Source organism: Physeter macrocephalus, chromosome 16, assembly GCF_002837175.3.
Source record: "Physeter macrocephalus isolate SW-GA chromosome 16, ASM283717v5, whole genome shotgun sequence".
Classification (NCBI taxonomy): Eukaryota; Metazoa; Chordata; class Mammalia; order Artiodactyla; family Physeteridae; genus Physeter; species Physeter macrocephalus.
This window is the reverse complement of record NC_041229.1, coordinates 46,774,987-46,790,171: the sequence shown is the minus strand read 5'-3', so window position 1 is coordinate 46,790,171 and position 15,185 is coordinate 46,774,987. Positions and strand designations below refer to the sequence as shown.

The 15,185-nt window shown below is 37.7% G+C and overlaps 1 protein-coding gene across 1 annotated transcript in view; it reads left to right on the top strand.

Moving 5' to 3' along the window:
• The first annotated feature begins 1,591 nt into the window (after nucleotides 1-1,591).
• Nucleotides 1,592-15,185, top strand: part of HIKESHI (heat shock protein nuclear import factor hikeshi) — a 32,326-nt gene continuing 18,732 nt past the window's right edge. The window contains exons 1-2 of the mRNA XM_007124908.2: nucleotides 1,592-1,847; nucleotides 4,004-4,241. Of these exons, the coding sequence (XP_007124970.1) occupies nucleotides 1,818-1,847; nucleotides 4,004-4,241 (268 nt within the window). The 5' untranslated portion in view covers nucleotides 1,592-1,817. The remainder of the gene's footprint in view (nucleotides 1,848-4,003; nucleotides 4,242-15,185) is intronic.

Genomic DNA, 15,185 nt, shown 5'->3' with positions numbered 1-15,185 from the left:
TCGTGATCAATTAACTCCATCTCCAGCCCCTCTCCCCTCTCTATAGAATGTGGGGAAGGGCTGAAAATTCCAAGCTTCTAATCAGGCTTCATCTTTCTGGCGACCAGCCCCCATCTAGGAGCCACCCAGAAGCCCACCAGAGTCCCCTCATTAGAACAAAAGATGCTCCTAGTGCTCTTATCACTTGGGAATTTACAGGGGTTTCAGGAGCCCTGTGTCAGGTACATGAGGCAGAGACCAATATATTTATTTACTATTTCATAGTAAGGTGGGTATGAAGACATGAAAAGTTAGTCAGGAAAAGTAATAATGCTAAATGCTAACAGTTTATTAAGCTATATTCTGGCTTAGTACTTAGTACTTTACATGTAATAACCTTCATTACAACCTTATTATTATCCTGTTTTACAGAGGGGGAAAAGGAGGCATGGTAGTGTTAGGGTAACTGGCCTAATATTATACAGCTAATAAATGATGGAGATGGGCTCTGAATCCAGGCAGTTTGTCTGCCCCTCATGAAATGGTCTCATAATGAGTGGCCTTTTTATTTTGAAGATTCTGGGACTTCTTAGGTAGAAAGTTGGAGACATTGGTAGGAAGATCCTCTTCTATCTATTCATCTTTGGCTTTCTCAACGGAGTATCTGAGACAAGATAGGTGGTCCAAGTTCATGGAGGCAGAGTGGAGACCAGAGGACTGTTCCAATATTCTGATCTTCCACATATAACCTGGGGTTAGGAGGACAGACTTGCTGGTGGCTGGTGGACTAAGCTCAGATATTTCAAGTTGGGCAGAGACCTTCAGGGAGGAGATATCTTACCTTCCTATCCAAGAGGAAAGGGAACTGAAGCTGTGAAAGGGAGAATGAGTACTGGTGGCAGTCAGTACTTGATGCCAGTTCTTCTTTTCTGCAAATGCATAGAGGAAAAAAATGACATTTTACAATTAAACAGCCATTAGTTAAGTACTGCCAGGTTCTAAGTGGTTGTTTATAAATTCATCTGACCCTCACAGCAACCCTAGGGGACAGGCACGATTATTATTCTTATTTTACAAATGGCGCCATTAAAGCACAAAGATATTATTATATAACTTGCTTAGTGTTGTTTGTTTTCGGCAAATAAATGGAGGAGTGAGGCTGGAAAGAACTACAATAAAGTTGTCATTAAGTACAAAACAGCTGATTAAAAATCAGTACTTTTCAGCTACTGTGTAGCAGAAAGAACCCTGGATTTGAATCAGGATTTGGATTCAAGCCCCATCCCTGAGTGCTGTGTAAAGATTTGGGGTTGGTCACTCTGGGCAATTTTATCGCCTACAAAATGCAGATAATAATACCTACATCCTAGGGTTTTTGTAAGGATCTAGCGAAATGACTGTAAAAGCGCACTGTAATCTCTAAAATGTTAGACAAACGTGAGAAACTTTTCCTCCCAGCTCTGGATTCGTAAATTTGGGATATGGAGTACCAATTCCAACCGGCAAATCCTCCGCGCTCCCTTCCCGGAAACCGGCGCAGGGCCTTCTGGGACTTGTAGTTTTATACGGGATCTGGCCCGCCTTTCCCGTTTAGTAAGGGCGGTGCGGTGTGAGCCCCGGAAGTACTCGTCGCCTGAGAAGCGTTCTGGTTAGGAAGGAGAGGTCAGAGGTGGCGGGGGCAGAAGGCGTTCCTGCTGCTGGCCTAGTCGCTATGTAGCGGAGGGGTAGACACCCTCCGCCACGTTCTGGAAGGTTCTTGGGTTCGCCTAGGGCAGTACCCCCAGGACTTCTAGTTCCCGGCTTCGGGTCCTTGCCGGCTGAGCGGAGCCGCCGCCGCCATGTTTGGCTGCTTGGTGGCGGGGAGGCTGGTGAGGATGGGGCCGGGTGGTCTCAGGGAGGCGGCAGGACGCCGAGGGCGAGGCCCCGGGAAGGGGAGGGTGCGTCGGTGCGCGGGATGCAGGGAAACCCCCTCACGTCTAGTTGACTGCTGAGAGTGTGAGGGTGGGTAGTGGGGCCCTGGGATGTTCGCTCTCCTTTCCCCCCAGCGCTTTTCAGAGTAGCAGTCACACCATTAGCTGCCATTTATCGAGTGTGCATTATCCTAGGCAATGCACGCCTTTTGTCTATTCCTAGTCGTCTCAGCCATCTATGTAGCGCTTATTTGGCCCTGCAAACTTAACCGTAACTCGTGAGATGGTGGTTCGCATTCTCATTTTGCAGTTGAGGAACTTAAGCTCAGTTGGCAGTATAAATACTCGCCTGAGCTCATAAAGTGAGTTCGAGGTAAATGTGGTTTTTGAATCTAGTCTGTAGCGTCCTGTTTGTCGAAGATGAAGGTACTCGGGCAAAGTATAACCGCTGGGTCCTTTTGGAAGGGCCCTAATAAAAATATGCTTAACGTAATTGGAAATTGGCTGATAGAAACGCCTGAAACTTAAAGCGTGAGCGATATCTGTAATGACCCCAGAAGGAGGTGGGCAGCGAATTTCCTTATTGGTAAAAAGAGATTACCTTCTTTGATGAATTGTTAGGTAAATGAGTTAAGTACCTGGTATTGTTCCGGAAGAATCTGGAGGGGTGAATATTGCTTGCCTCCGTAGAAGCCACTAAGAAATCCATTTCAGGACCTGATTCCTTTCACCTAGAATTTTCTCTTTATTTTTTTCTCCCTGCTTTATTAAATGTTGCAGCCCCTTTGTTGAATTTTTTCATCAATTTTTGATAATGTAGTGTGTACACAGTTCTAAGGAACCACAGAGATAAATTGGAGATGGCTATCCTCAGAAGATTTATTGTATGTCCCTTGGCCCCTTTTGGTGATGGTGGTAATTGATAATACTGGTGGGATAACTTTGTATCGCTTCTGCTCCGTATAGGAAGAATGGAAGGACCAGCCTGGGATTGAGTGTGGGACGAATTTCGTTAACGAATAACATTTAAAATGTGTGTGTTTTTCTAAAGACTAGAAAGGCCCCATGGAATCCGTGTTGTCAACTAATTTGGAAGGAATTTAGTTATAGCAATGCCTGTGTCTATTTACCTAACACCTAACCTACGTAATGGATATCCAGTAGGGGTTCCTTCATGACAAGATTTTCTTTGACGGTGTTTGACGTTTTAATTCTGGAGTATTTGAACATGTTAATCAAAATGAAGGGCAAATAGACCTAGCGATGCCTCAACGTTTAACTACATTATTCTTTTACTAGAAAAGTTCACCTAATCTAAAGTTATGGACTCAGTAAAAGATGTACCCTTTTTCCTAAGGTCGAGGATTAGAGTGTCATAGATTAACAGAATGTCTGGTGCCTTTGACAGAGTTGACATTTAAGAAATATTTATTTTACCTGATGATTATTTCAAGACTTGTAGATACCATGATTTTATGTGCCTTTTAAGAACAGGCATGCCAAAAACTGTTAAAATTGAATTTAATACTAATATAGGCATTTTGGTTTATATTTATGTTCTTTCTTCCTTTGTTTTATTCTCTGTATTTAAACCGGAGGGTTTAATAATTTGGGGGTTACAAATATATTTCAGTGAGTAGGCAAAATGACAAATAATGAATCTGCAAATAATGAGGATTGACTGTAATAACGTCTGAATTGCTTACCCATTTTAATTACCCGAGGTTCTTTACCTTCAAACTAGAAGATAAAGCTTTGGTGGCATGGTGTTTTGAACAATCTTTCATTTTTATAACATTCTGAAGCTGTAATGATTTATTTATGTAAGTAAAATCCTTTCAGGGCACTTCTGAAATAATTTAGTTATGTTTTTGAAAGATTACATTCATTAAGTCATTTTAAGGCTAAATGTATATTTTTAGATTTTTCTATTAAAAAAGCACTCTTTTTGGTGTATTTGGTAATTCCATAATTAGAGTGTCAGATTGATCCAATGTTATACTTGATATAATGACTGTAATTGACTATATTTGGTAACAGAGCTTACAGCAATACTAAAAGGGCTATAGAAACTTCTCAAACTATTGAACTAAGGCGAGTTTCTTATATTCTAGGTGCAAACAGCTGCACAGCAAGTGGCAGAGGATAAGTTTGTTTTTGACTTGCCTGATTATGAAAATATCAACCATGTTGTGGTTTTTATGCTGGGAACAGTCCCATTTCCTGAGGGAATGGGAGGATCTGTCTACTTTTCCTATCCTGATTCAAATGGAATGTCAGTATGGCAACTCCTAGGATTTGTCACAAATGGGAAACCAAGTGCCATCTTCAAAATTTCAGGTCTTAAATCTGGTAAGAATAATATATTAAAATAGTTTCATAATTAAACTTTTTTCTTAAATAGCATAACATAGATTGTGGCTTTTTTTACTTTTCATTATATTTTTCTGATTGCTGAAGTAATATGTAACATTATTTAAAAAAAAAAAAATCAGGGACTTCCCTGACAGTCCAGTAGTTAAGACTCCATGCTTCCATTGCAGAGGGCACAGGTTCCATCCCTGGTTAGGGAACTAAGACCCTGCATGCTGTGAGCATGGCATGGCCAGAAAAAAAAAAAAATCAGATGGTACTGACACATTTGAAAAATGGTAAGTGAAGAGAACTTAAACTCACACTCTCATCCATCCTCTGCCTCTGGAGAGAACCACTCACTGTGGTTTTCTTTGTATGCTATATACCTTTGTAAAGGGATTTTTCTGAATTAGTGGGTGTTTTAATAAAAATGAGAGGAATCTTCTCATAATTTGTAATATGCACATCAGTGTTTAAATAAACAGATAAACCAAGTAGACTTGTATAGGAAATACAATGAGAGTCCTTTTTTTCTTCGAAGATTTTTTGAGCTCTTAGGTTTGATTACCCCTTCAGTGTTCTTCTGTTGTTTGTACTGACATTGTAGGTGTTAGATCTTACAGGGACAATCCTTGCTTCGATGCTTGAGGTATTTTGTTAAGAAATTGAGAATGAAACTAGGTTGCATTTACTCCCATTGAATATCTGGTTCCTTTGAAAGTCTAGATAAAAACAGACATGAAAAGTCTTATATTATAAATATGTATTCTCCTGGAAATAGTCTGTAAAGTCCAAGGCAAAGTTATATTTAGGTAACATGTTTATATATTTAACAAACATTTTGGTATCTACTATAATGATTAAGTTCTTGCCGGAGATCACTCATATTCTTACAAAGGAAGATAGTTCTATGGACCAATATTTAGAAGGGTGAAAAGTAATTGTGGATGTTTGTAAAGAGTGCTGAGAGAGAATAGGTAAGGGACAATTAACTCTTAAGTAGGTTGGGGAAAATTTCTGGGAGGAGATGATATTGGACCTTTTGAGAAGATAAGTAGGAGTTTGTCAGGCCTGTGAGAAGCCTATTGGGCATTCTTTTCTAGGTAGAGGTAATATGGGTATAATGATGAAAGTTTGAAATTGTGGTATGCTCAGAACGGCACAAGGTGTGGTGTATAGGATAGGCAGGCACAGATCATGAAAAGCTTATGTATCACACTGACTCATTTGAATTTAATAGGCTAGCAGTTTTTACCATGCTTAGATCACAGACCTGTGATAGTGTCATAGAAAGTATGTGTAATATAATATAAACATAGTGTAAATACTAAAAAATTTGCATGTTACTCTGAAGCCCATCCATGTGTCCCTCCCCATAAAGAACTGTCCCTGTAGGTATAGAGGAGCCAGTGAACAATTTCAAGTAAGGGTATGATATAATCAAATTTAATTTTTATCCTGAGGACTGAAGAATGAACTGGAGCAGTTCTGGCCAGATGGTGAACTGATAGCTGCTGTTATTTATGTAGTTGGAATTCTACAAGAAGAAATGGGAAAGAGTAATATTTAAAGCTAAAAATTGTTTAGATTGATGATAAATACTAATCTCTAGATTTAAGAACCAGGACAGATTCTTACAGTCCTTCTCAGTGGGGGTTCCCTGAGATAATTATCCCTAATTCCTAAGGCAGTGGTTCTTAAAGCATGAGTCCCTGACCAGCAGCATCAGCATTACCTGGAAACTTGTTAGAAATGCAAATTTGTGGTAGGACCCCAGATCAGAAAACTTGGATGGAGTCCAAGTATTTAAATAGGTTCCCTAAAAATAAATAAATAAATAAATAAATAGGTTCCCTAGGTGTTTTTGTTGCCTTCTGAAGTTTGAGAATCATTGTCCTAGGGCATCCACTGTATGTAATCAATTAATACTTCTTGTACATATAGCATGGTATTAGTTCTGAATAGTCTGGGAGAATTAAGAAAATAGTCATTATCAAATCACTTTTTCTCTTTTCTGTAGCTGTGCCTAAAAATAAATAGAAAAAATAAGTAGAAAAAAATGTGTAATGAGTCAGTTTAGCAGATTTATCAACAGCATGAATAGAGGTCAAAAGTCAATAGATGAGTATCTTCAAAGTGCCAAGGAAAAATAAAATAACCCTCAAAGCTATCTAAAGTGAAGGAGAAATAAATGTGTCTCCATGTGGAGATGTAGAGTTTACTACTAATAGACCATTACTGAAGGAACTATCGAGGGTAGTTGTACTTTAATAGGAAGGAACTGAATCCCTGAATGTAGAAGGGTATGCAAGACTCAAAGTTAGCAAAGAAATTGGTAAACATATAGACAAATCAGGACAACCTGATTACTTAAAACAATACAACAAATAAATGCACAAGAATTAAATACTGTACTGGAAAACAGTGCGTATGACAGGAGGGGTAGTGATCTGAGTAAGCTTTCTGAGGTCCTGTGGTTTAGAAAGAGTAATAAAATTGATTCTACTTTCAAGTAATCCTGTTAAAATTTTAAGGAAAACTTAAAAAGAAAGAAGAGGGAAAAATACATGGTATGTGAAAAACAAAATGAGATGTGAAATAATTTCACATATATCAGTTATCAAAATAAATCTAAACAGACTAAACTTACCAGAGAAAGCATGGAGACTCCAGGATGGGATTTTTTTTTTAAAGGCAGCAAACTAATAATTATAATGATGTTTATCAGTAACATGACACAAGGAACCCCCCAAAAAGCTGTCATAGGTGTGTTTTAGAAAAATGGGACTAAGGCAAAAGCATTATCAAGGATTAAGAGGTTCATTCACTAGGAATGAAATAATTCACTAGGAAGACTTAAATATTTCTAGGAAAAAGTGAATGTCATGAATTTGTGTGTATATAAAACATAACTTCAAATATTAAAAAAATTGACTTTACAATGATAAGTGGACAACCTTACAATCAATATTTTAATATACCTCTTGATAATACATCAAGTAATTAAAATACTAGTAAAGAAGGAAAATTTGAATAAAGAATTAACAAGCTTGAGCTAATGGACAGTATAGAACCCTGAAATTAATAATTAGATCATACCCACTTTTTAAGTACACAGAACATTTATGAAATTTGACCACATGCCAAGTCATGAAGCAAGCTGTAGCAAATGGGAGATTATCAGTATGCAACCCACAGTGCAGTGTAATTACAAATCAAAAGATAAAACATTGCCATGTTTAGAAATTCAAAAATATTTAAACTAATGGGTCATAGAAGAAATGACCGTGGAAATTAAACTTCCACAGAAACCAAAGCAAAATAAAACATCACATATCAAACCTTTTGAATACAGGTAAGGTAGTACTTAAGAGATTAACTCTCAGGCTTAAATGTGTGTGTATGAAAAGAGATTGAAATGAGTGGGCTTAGTATTGAACATAGCAACGCAAAGAGAGTAGATGAAAAAATGGTAATGCTAAGAATAGAAATTAGTGACAGAAAGCAAAGGAATGGTAGAGGGCCTTAATGAAATAAAAATCTGATTCTTTGAAAAGACTAATAAAATGATGAGCTATTGAAAAGATATATTTAGGAAAAACAGATGACACAATGTTATTGAAAATGTGAAAATGGAGACATAACTATAACTGTAGTAGAGCCTAAGTAAAATTTACAAGAAATTTTATGCCAATACATTTGAGAACAACAAAGGAACTGATGAAATTGGCTATTTTCTAGAAAAATATACTAAAGAAAACTGACTCAAATAAATTTAAATCATGAATAGATACAGTATCAATAAAGAAATTAAAATGAGTAATTAAAAATATACCTCTCCTGATGTGAATGGACCTAGAGTCTGTCATATAGAGTGAGGTAAGCTGGAAAGAGAAGAACAAATATCATAACGCATATATGTGGAATCTAGAAAAACAGTACAGATGAAACTTATTTGTAGGGCAGGAATAGAGACGTAGACGTAGAGAACGGACATTTGGACACAGTGGGGGAAGGGGAGAGTGGGACGAATTGGGAGATTAGGTTTGACATAAATACACTACCATGTGTAAAATAGCTAGCTAGTGGGAACCTGCTGTATAGTACAGGGAGCTCAGCGTGGTGCTCTGTGACGATCTAGATGGGTGGGATGGTGGGGGGAGGGAGGTCCAAGAGGGAGGGGATATACATATACATATAGCTGATTCACTTCATTGTACAGCAGAAACAAACACGACATTGTAAAGCAGTTTTACTCCAATAAAAAAACAAACCTCTCATATACAACTATTAGACCCAGATGGTTTACAAAGTTCCACTATACCTTTATGAAACAGATTGTTCATATCTCATATAAAGTGTCAGAGAATAGGAAAAGAGGCAAAGTTACCCAAAGCTTAGATTTTGAAGCTAATATAACCTTATCAAAAAGGACAAGTACAATATGAAAGAGGAAATTTGGCCTAAGCCAGTTTTATTTATTTTGGATTTTTATATCTTTGTACATATACGAGTTACAAAGCGAATTTAATAAGATATCTTTATTTTTAAAAACTTCATTATAGAAAATTCAAGATGTACAAAAGCAGACCAAATGGAATATTGAACCCTTCTCTAGTCATCACGCAGCTTCAAAAATGACCAACTCATAACTGAATCACTTTGTTGTACACCTGAACAGTTAAAAAATAATTTCTTAATATTGGATTGAACATTTAATCAGTGTTCAGATTTCCAATGGTCTCAGAAGTCTTATGTTTATATATTTTAAGGTTTTAAAATATTTTCAGTCAGCATCTGAATAGTAAAGTCCTTACATTGCAATTAATTGGTTGATAGATCTCTCAAGTATCTTTTATAAAAATCAAAGATTTAATGTATTCTGTCTCTATTTCCAGTAAATTATCTGGATTTAGAGGTTTGATCAGATTTCATTCGAATGCATTTTAAAAATTTTTTGGCAAGTTTATTATAGGCAATGGTGTGTTCTTTGATCAGGAAGTGTATTTTATATATATGTATACACACACACATAGTTATCTCTTTGGGAAATTAGCAGCCATTTATATGCAATGCTTAGATTCGCTAATTCAAAATGATAATATTCTAATTGTCATTTATTAGCTGTAAAGAGACACTTGCTATGGGTAGCGTCATTATAAGGCAGGATAAATGCTTGATTATTAATATATCAGTGTTCAAAAATGAGTTGATACCCTAACGTACTCTGGAAGTAATAAGTTTTTTTTTAAAGAATTATTATATCATTGATGTGTGTGTGTGTGTGTGTGTGTATTTATTTATATTTGATGTGTTCTAACCATTTGTGTATCATCAGGATCCATTGGACCTAATTTTAATTTTTCAGTTTCTCTTTTAGGCATATATTGATATTTCATGACTTTTATTCTTTCTAAAGAAATCCCCCAAAGAACAGAGAAAATTAAGGTTTTTTGTGACTAACAATTTTAATAGCTTTATTGAGTTATAATTTACATACAGTAATCTGCATATATTTAAAGTATACAGTTTGGTAATTTTTGATATATGTATACACCTGTAAAATCATTACTGCAATCAAGATAATGAACATATCCATCATCCCTAAAAGTTTCCTAGTGCTCCTTTGTAATCCCCTCTCCTATCTCCTCCTCCACCCCAGGAAACTACTGATCTGCTTTCTGTCACTACAAAATAGTTTGCATTTTCTAGGGTTTTCTTTCACTCAGCATGATTACTTTTACAGTCATCCATGTTGTAGTATGACTCACTACAATAGTAATTCATTCCTATTTATTGCTGGGTAGTTGTGTGGTATACCACCATTTGTGTATCCATTCACCTGTTGGATGGACATTTGGATTGTTTCAGTTTTTGGCTCATAAAAATAAAGCCGCCGTGAACATTTGTGTATAAGTCGGTATGGACATATGGTTTCGTTTCTCTTAGATAAATATTTGAGAGTGGAATGTCTGGATCATAATGGTACTTCTGTGTTAAACTTTTTAAGAAACTGCCAAACTATTTTGCAACATGGTGGTTCCATTTTACATTTCAATCTGCAGTATATGAAAGTTCCACTTCCTCCCTGTCCTTGTCAACACATGGTCAGTTTTACGTGTTCTAATAGATGTATAGTGGTATCCCATTAGGTTTTAAATTTGCATTTTCCTAATGACTAATGATACTGAGCATTTTATTTTTTTATTTTTTGTGGTACGCGGGCCTCTCACTGTTGTGGCCTCTCCCATTGCAGAGCACAGGCTCTGGACGCGCAGGCTCAGTGGCCATGGCTCACGGGCCTAGCCGCTCCGCAGCATGTGGGATCTTCCCGGACCGGGGCATGAACCCGTGTCCCCTGCATCGGCAGGTGGACTCTCAACCACTGTGCCACCAGGGAAGCCCTGAGCATTTTATTTTTTGAAGTGCTTATTTGCTCTCTCTCTATCTTCCTTGGTGAAGTGTTTATTCAAATCTTTTGCCTTTTTTTAAAAATTGCGTTTTCTTATTGAGTTTATTTTATTTTATTTTATTTCTTTGGCTGCGCTGGGTCTTCGTTGCTGCTGGTGGGCTTTGTCTAGTTGCTGCAAGCTGGGGCTACTCTTTGTTGTGGTGCACGAGCTTCTCATTGCAGTGGCTTCTCATTGTGGAGCACGGGCTCTAGGCCTGCGGGCTCAGTAGTTGCGGCACGTGGGCCCTAGAGCATGTGGGCTTCAGTAGTTGCAGTGTGTGGGCCCAGTAGTTGTGGCATGCAGGGCCTAGAGCACGTGGGCTTCAGTAGTTGCAGCACATGGGCTCCAGGGCACATGGGCTTTAGTAGTTGTGGCTCGTGGGTTCTAGAGCACAGGCTCGGTAGTTGTGGCGCATGGGCTCAGTTGCTCTATGGCATGTGGTATCTTCCTGGACCAGGGATCGAACCCGTGTTCCCTGCATTGGCAGGCAGATTCTTAACCACTGTGCCACCAGGGAAGTCCCCTCTTACTGAGTTTTGAGAGTTCTCTATGTATTCTTTTTTTTTTTTAAAGAAGATGTTGGGGGTAGGAGTTTATTAATTTATTTATTTATTTTTGCTGTGTTGGGCCTTCGTTTCTGTGCGAGGGCTTTCTCTAGTTGTGGCAAGCGGGGGCCACTCTTCATCGCGGTGCATGGGCCTCTCACTGTCGCGGCCTCTCTTGTTGCGGAGCACAGGCTCCAGACGCGCAGGCTCAGTAGTTGTGGCTCACGGGCCTAGTTGCTCCGCGGCATGTGGGATCCTCCCAGACCAGGGCTCGAACCCGTGTCCCCTGCATTAGCAGGCAGATTCTCAACCACTGCGCCACCAGGGAAGCCCCTCTATGTATTCTTGATACAAGTTATTTATAAGATATGTGATTTGACATGTTTTTCTAGTTTTTGGATTGTCTTTTCTCTTTATGGTGTCTTTTATAGAGCATATGTTTTTGTGTGTTTTTTTGTTTTGTTTTTTTGCAGACATCTTGTTTATTGATTTGTTCCCTTGCATCTTTTTAAAAATTATTTTATTGAAGTATAGTTGATTTACTTAGAGCATGTTTTTAATTTCGGTGAAGCTCAGTTTTTCAGTTTGTTCTTCTCTGAATTGTGCTTTTAGTGTTGCGTCTAAGAAATCTTTGCCTAACCCAAGGTTACAAAAGTGTTCTAGATGTTTTTAGTTTTAGATTTTACATTTGTATCTGGGATCCAATTTGAATGAATTTTCGTATTTAGTGCAAGGTATGGATTGAAGTTCGAATTTTTTTTTTTGCAAGGTGGATATCAAACTGTTCCAACACCATTTGTTAAAAAGAGGAAGTAATGACATATTTTTCTGCCTTCATCATCAAATATATTCACTTGATACTCACTTGGGAGCTCTCAAAGTACTCCATTTTAAAGTAAAACATAAAGTACATAAATGAATATTTATATAGATGTTTATATGAATATATATTGATTTAAAAAGGAAAGAGAAATGGAAATAGATACTGTTATACAGTTTTTTAATCAAATTACTAGTTGGAAAGCATGCTAGAAAATTAAATGGATACTGGTAGATATTAATAGTAATAAGCTATACAGGCGGAGGAGCAACTAACTTGGGACAAGAGAGAGAGATTTTTGGTTTGGGCGTGAGGAACCTTTGGAACATGATAGCAATGCCTTAAACATAAAGTGGTGGGTTTTGTTTGTATAGCAATAGGCTAGTAGCCAGCCAACTATTAACCTTTGCATAGTTGGAAAGTGCAGGCTTATTTTGTACCCAGACTCATATGCATTGATTAAGGTTAATATTGGCCACCATCTAGTATACCAGGACCCACTGGTTGTTTTTGGAGACATACTAGTTAAATTGTCAATTTAATTGTCCTTACCTTACCTTACCTTCTCTTCTCTCTTTGCTCTAGCTTTGCCAACATTTTGAGTTGGGAAAGGGGTGCAACATCTCTTTTTCATTTATGATCATCACTATATTCCCTGAAGGAGATGCCTTGGAAATAGTGAAAAGTGCTTTCTTCTGTCATTTTTGCACTGCCTTTGGCTCTGTTTTCCCTTTTCTCTTGTGACACCCAAAAGGTTGGGGGCAGTGGGCATAACATTCTGAGATCTTAAAAACCCAGACATTTTCTTACTGTGTTATCTCATCCAATCTGGAGAAAATTCAGCAATCAAAAATGAGTTAATACAGTTGCTCTAACCAAAACTTTAACAATAATAATTACTCAGTGACATATTTTCTGTTGTGGAGTTAGCTAAAACAGTCCAAAATCCAGTCCCAGAGTAATACTTAATCCATTATGGGAAAATGGATTTATTTCCATTATGATAAAAGTAATTCTTTTATTCTCCTGCCTTTTAAAAATAAATAATTTCTCATCATTTCCATTATAACATGGCTTTTGATAGCTTTATCTATGAAAACAAAATGAAATTTCAAGGCAGTATTTTTAATGAGTAAAGCACAATGCTTTATTAAAGGAAAAACAGCTTAAAATATTTAGAGACTTACTGATTATCAACATTAAACAAATGATAAAATGCTGTTAAAATGTTTTGGTTGGTTCTTTCCTAGTGTGTTTGGAAAATGTGCTTTTCGGATGTTTAAAGTATTAGAATTCTTAATTTATACAGAAAAGATTAGGCTTTTTATTCATATTAGGGAATTTTGTATTACTGAAATATAAGAATAGGTGGACTTGTAATGGATTTATATTCTTGAACCTTTGAGATGCCCTTTATAAGTTTTATTACATTGAGCAAACCTAGCTAACTAGCACATCAGGGTGGAAGAGAGACTTGCTGAAGTAACTTCAGGCAGTTGTGATTGAACTGAGAATTTATTAAGTAAGAAATCTAGAAGAATTTTATGGGAATAGGGAGGGTAGAAGGTTAGGTGAAGTGAAGCAAATTTCATGTTAAACTTTGGCAGTGTTTGTGGTTCTCTGCTGGTTGATGAACAGATTTCTTAATTTTGCACAGAAAGGTTTTGGTCAGAGAAGGTCAGGACTGCTCTGTTGAGAGAATTTCAGTTGGTAGGACATCTTAAAACAAGTTACTGGGGCTTCCCTGGTGGCGCAGTGGTTGCGCGTCCGCCTGCCGATGCAGGGGAACCGGGTTCGCGCCCCGGTCTGGGAGGATCCCGCGTGCCGCGGAGCGGCTGGGCCCGTGAGCCGTGGCCGCTGAGCCTGCGCGTCCGGAGCCTGTGCTCCGCAACGGGAGAGGCCGCGACAGGGGGAGGCCCGCATACCACAAAAAAAAAACAAGTTACTTTGAGTTTTATTTTGTTTGAGAGAAGATTCTTTGTAGCTTTTGGGTTCTGAAAAGGAGTTATACGATGAATATACTTTTCGGCTGATGATGGAACAGTCTGGGGTGATGGTTGAGAATTAGGATAGGACTAAACTTGAAAATATAGAATGGAGGGTTTGATGTTAAGAAACAAGAAGAAACTTCCCTTCTTGCTTCCTTCCTCCATGGGATCTAGAAATCCTAAAAAAAAAGTAAATAAATAAAAGGCACAAGCTTAGGAGATACGTTTGGTGGTTAGAGACTTGGGGAAGTTTAAATGAGTCTCTTGCAATTTTTATCTTTAGATGCTGTGCTTGGTGTTTAGTGCGGGAGGGACATTTAATCAAAAACTTAGTAAAAATCATGAAATACTGGGAGTATTATATAAAGAGATTCTTTGCTTTACAGAAATTGTATGCAAACTCAATTAGCACATAAAAGGGAATATTAACAAAATTAAAATTTGTTTGTATGGAACTTATATTTTAAAAAGTGGGTAACTATATGTCTTTTGCTATATCATGATTTTTAAGTTGTCTGTTTACACTGTGAATGCTTGGGAAATATACTAGAAATTACTGTAGACATTTCCATTAAACAAGTTACAGAAGAAAAAAGTACTTGCTTATGTAAAGAATTTGTTGTATATCAACTTCATTCTTAGCACATACGTTTCAAATTGATGACTGCTTCCATTTAGGGTCTTCGTATCTGTGTGTGAATATTAAGATCACTCCAAGACAGTATTCAAAGGAAGCAGGTTACTGAGCTGAGATAATTAAAAGTGGCTCTATAGAAGACTAGACTGGAGCATGAACTTGAAGTATGAATAGGTTTGGATGGGATGGAAGTGGGAGGATGGGAATTGCATTTGGAAATCATCAGTCATGAAAGTAGTAGTATACACTGCACCTTCAAGTGACAGTGAGGAGGAGACTTTTAAAGGTAGCTTGATAGACTTCTGTTTGGGACGTGTGGGGCGAGGGGTAAGGTTTAAAGGTAAAGTGGAGCTGTTGTGTGCTGGTTATGCTATGGGGGGTTTACATTTTTTTCTGGTAGGCAAGTGTTTGAGCAAGAGAATGATATTCAGCTAGGTGGTTTGTGACCACCTAGAGGGGTGGGATAAGGAGGGTGGGAGGGAGGGAGACGCAAGAGGGA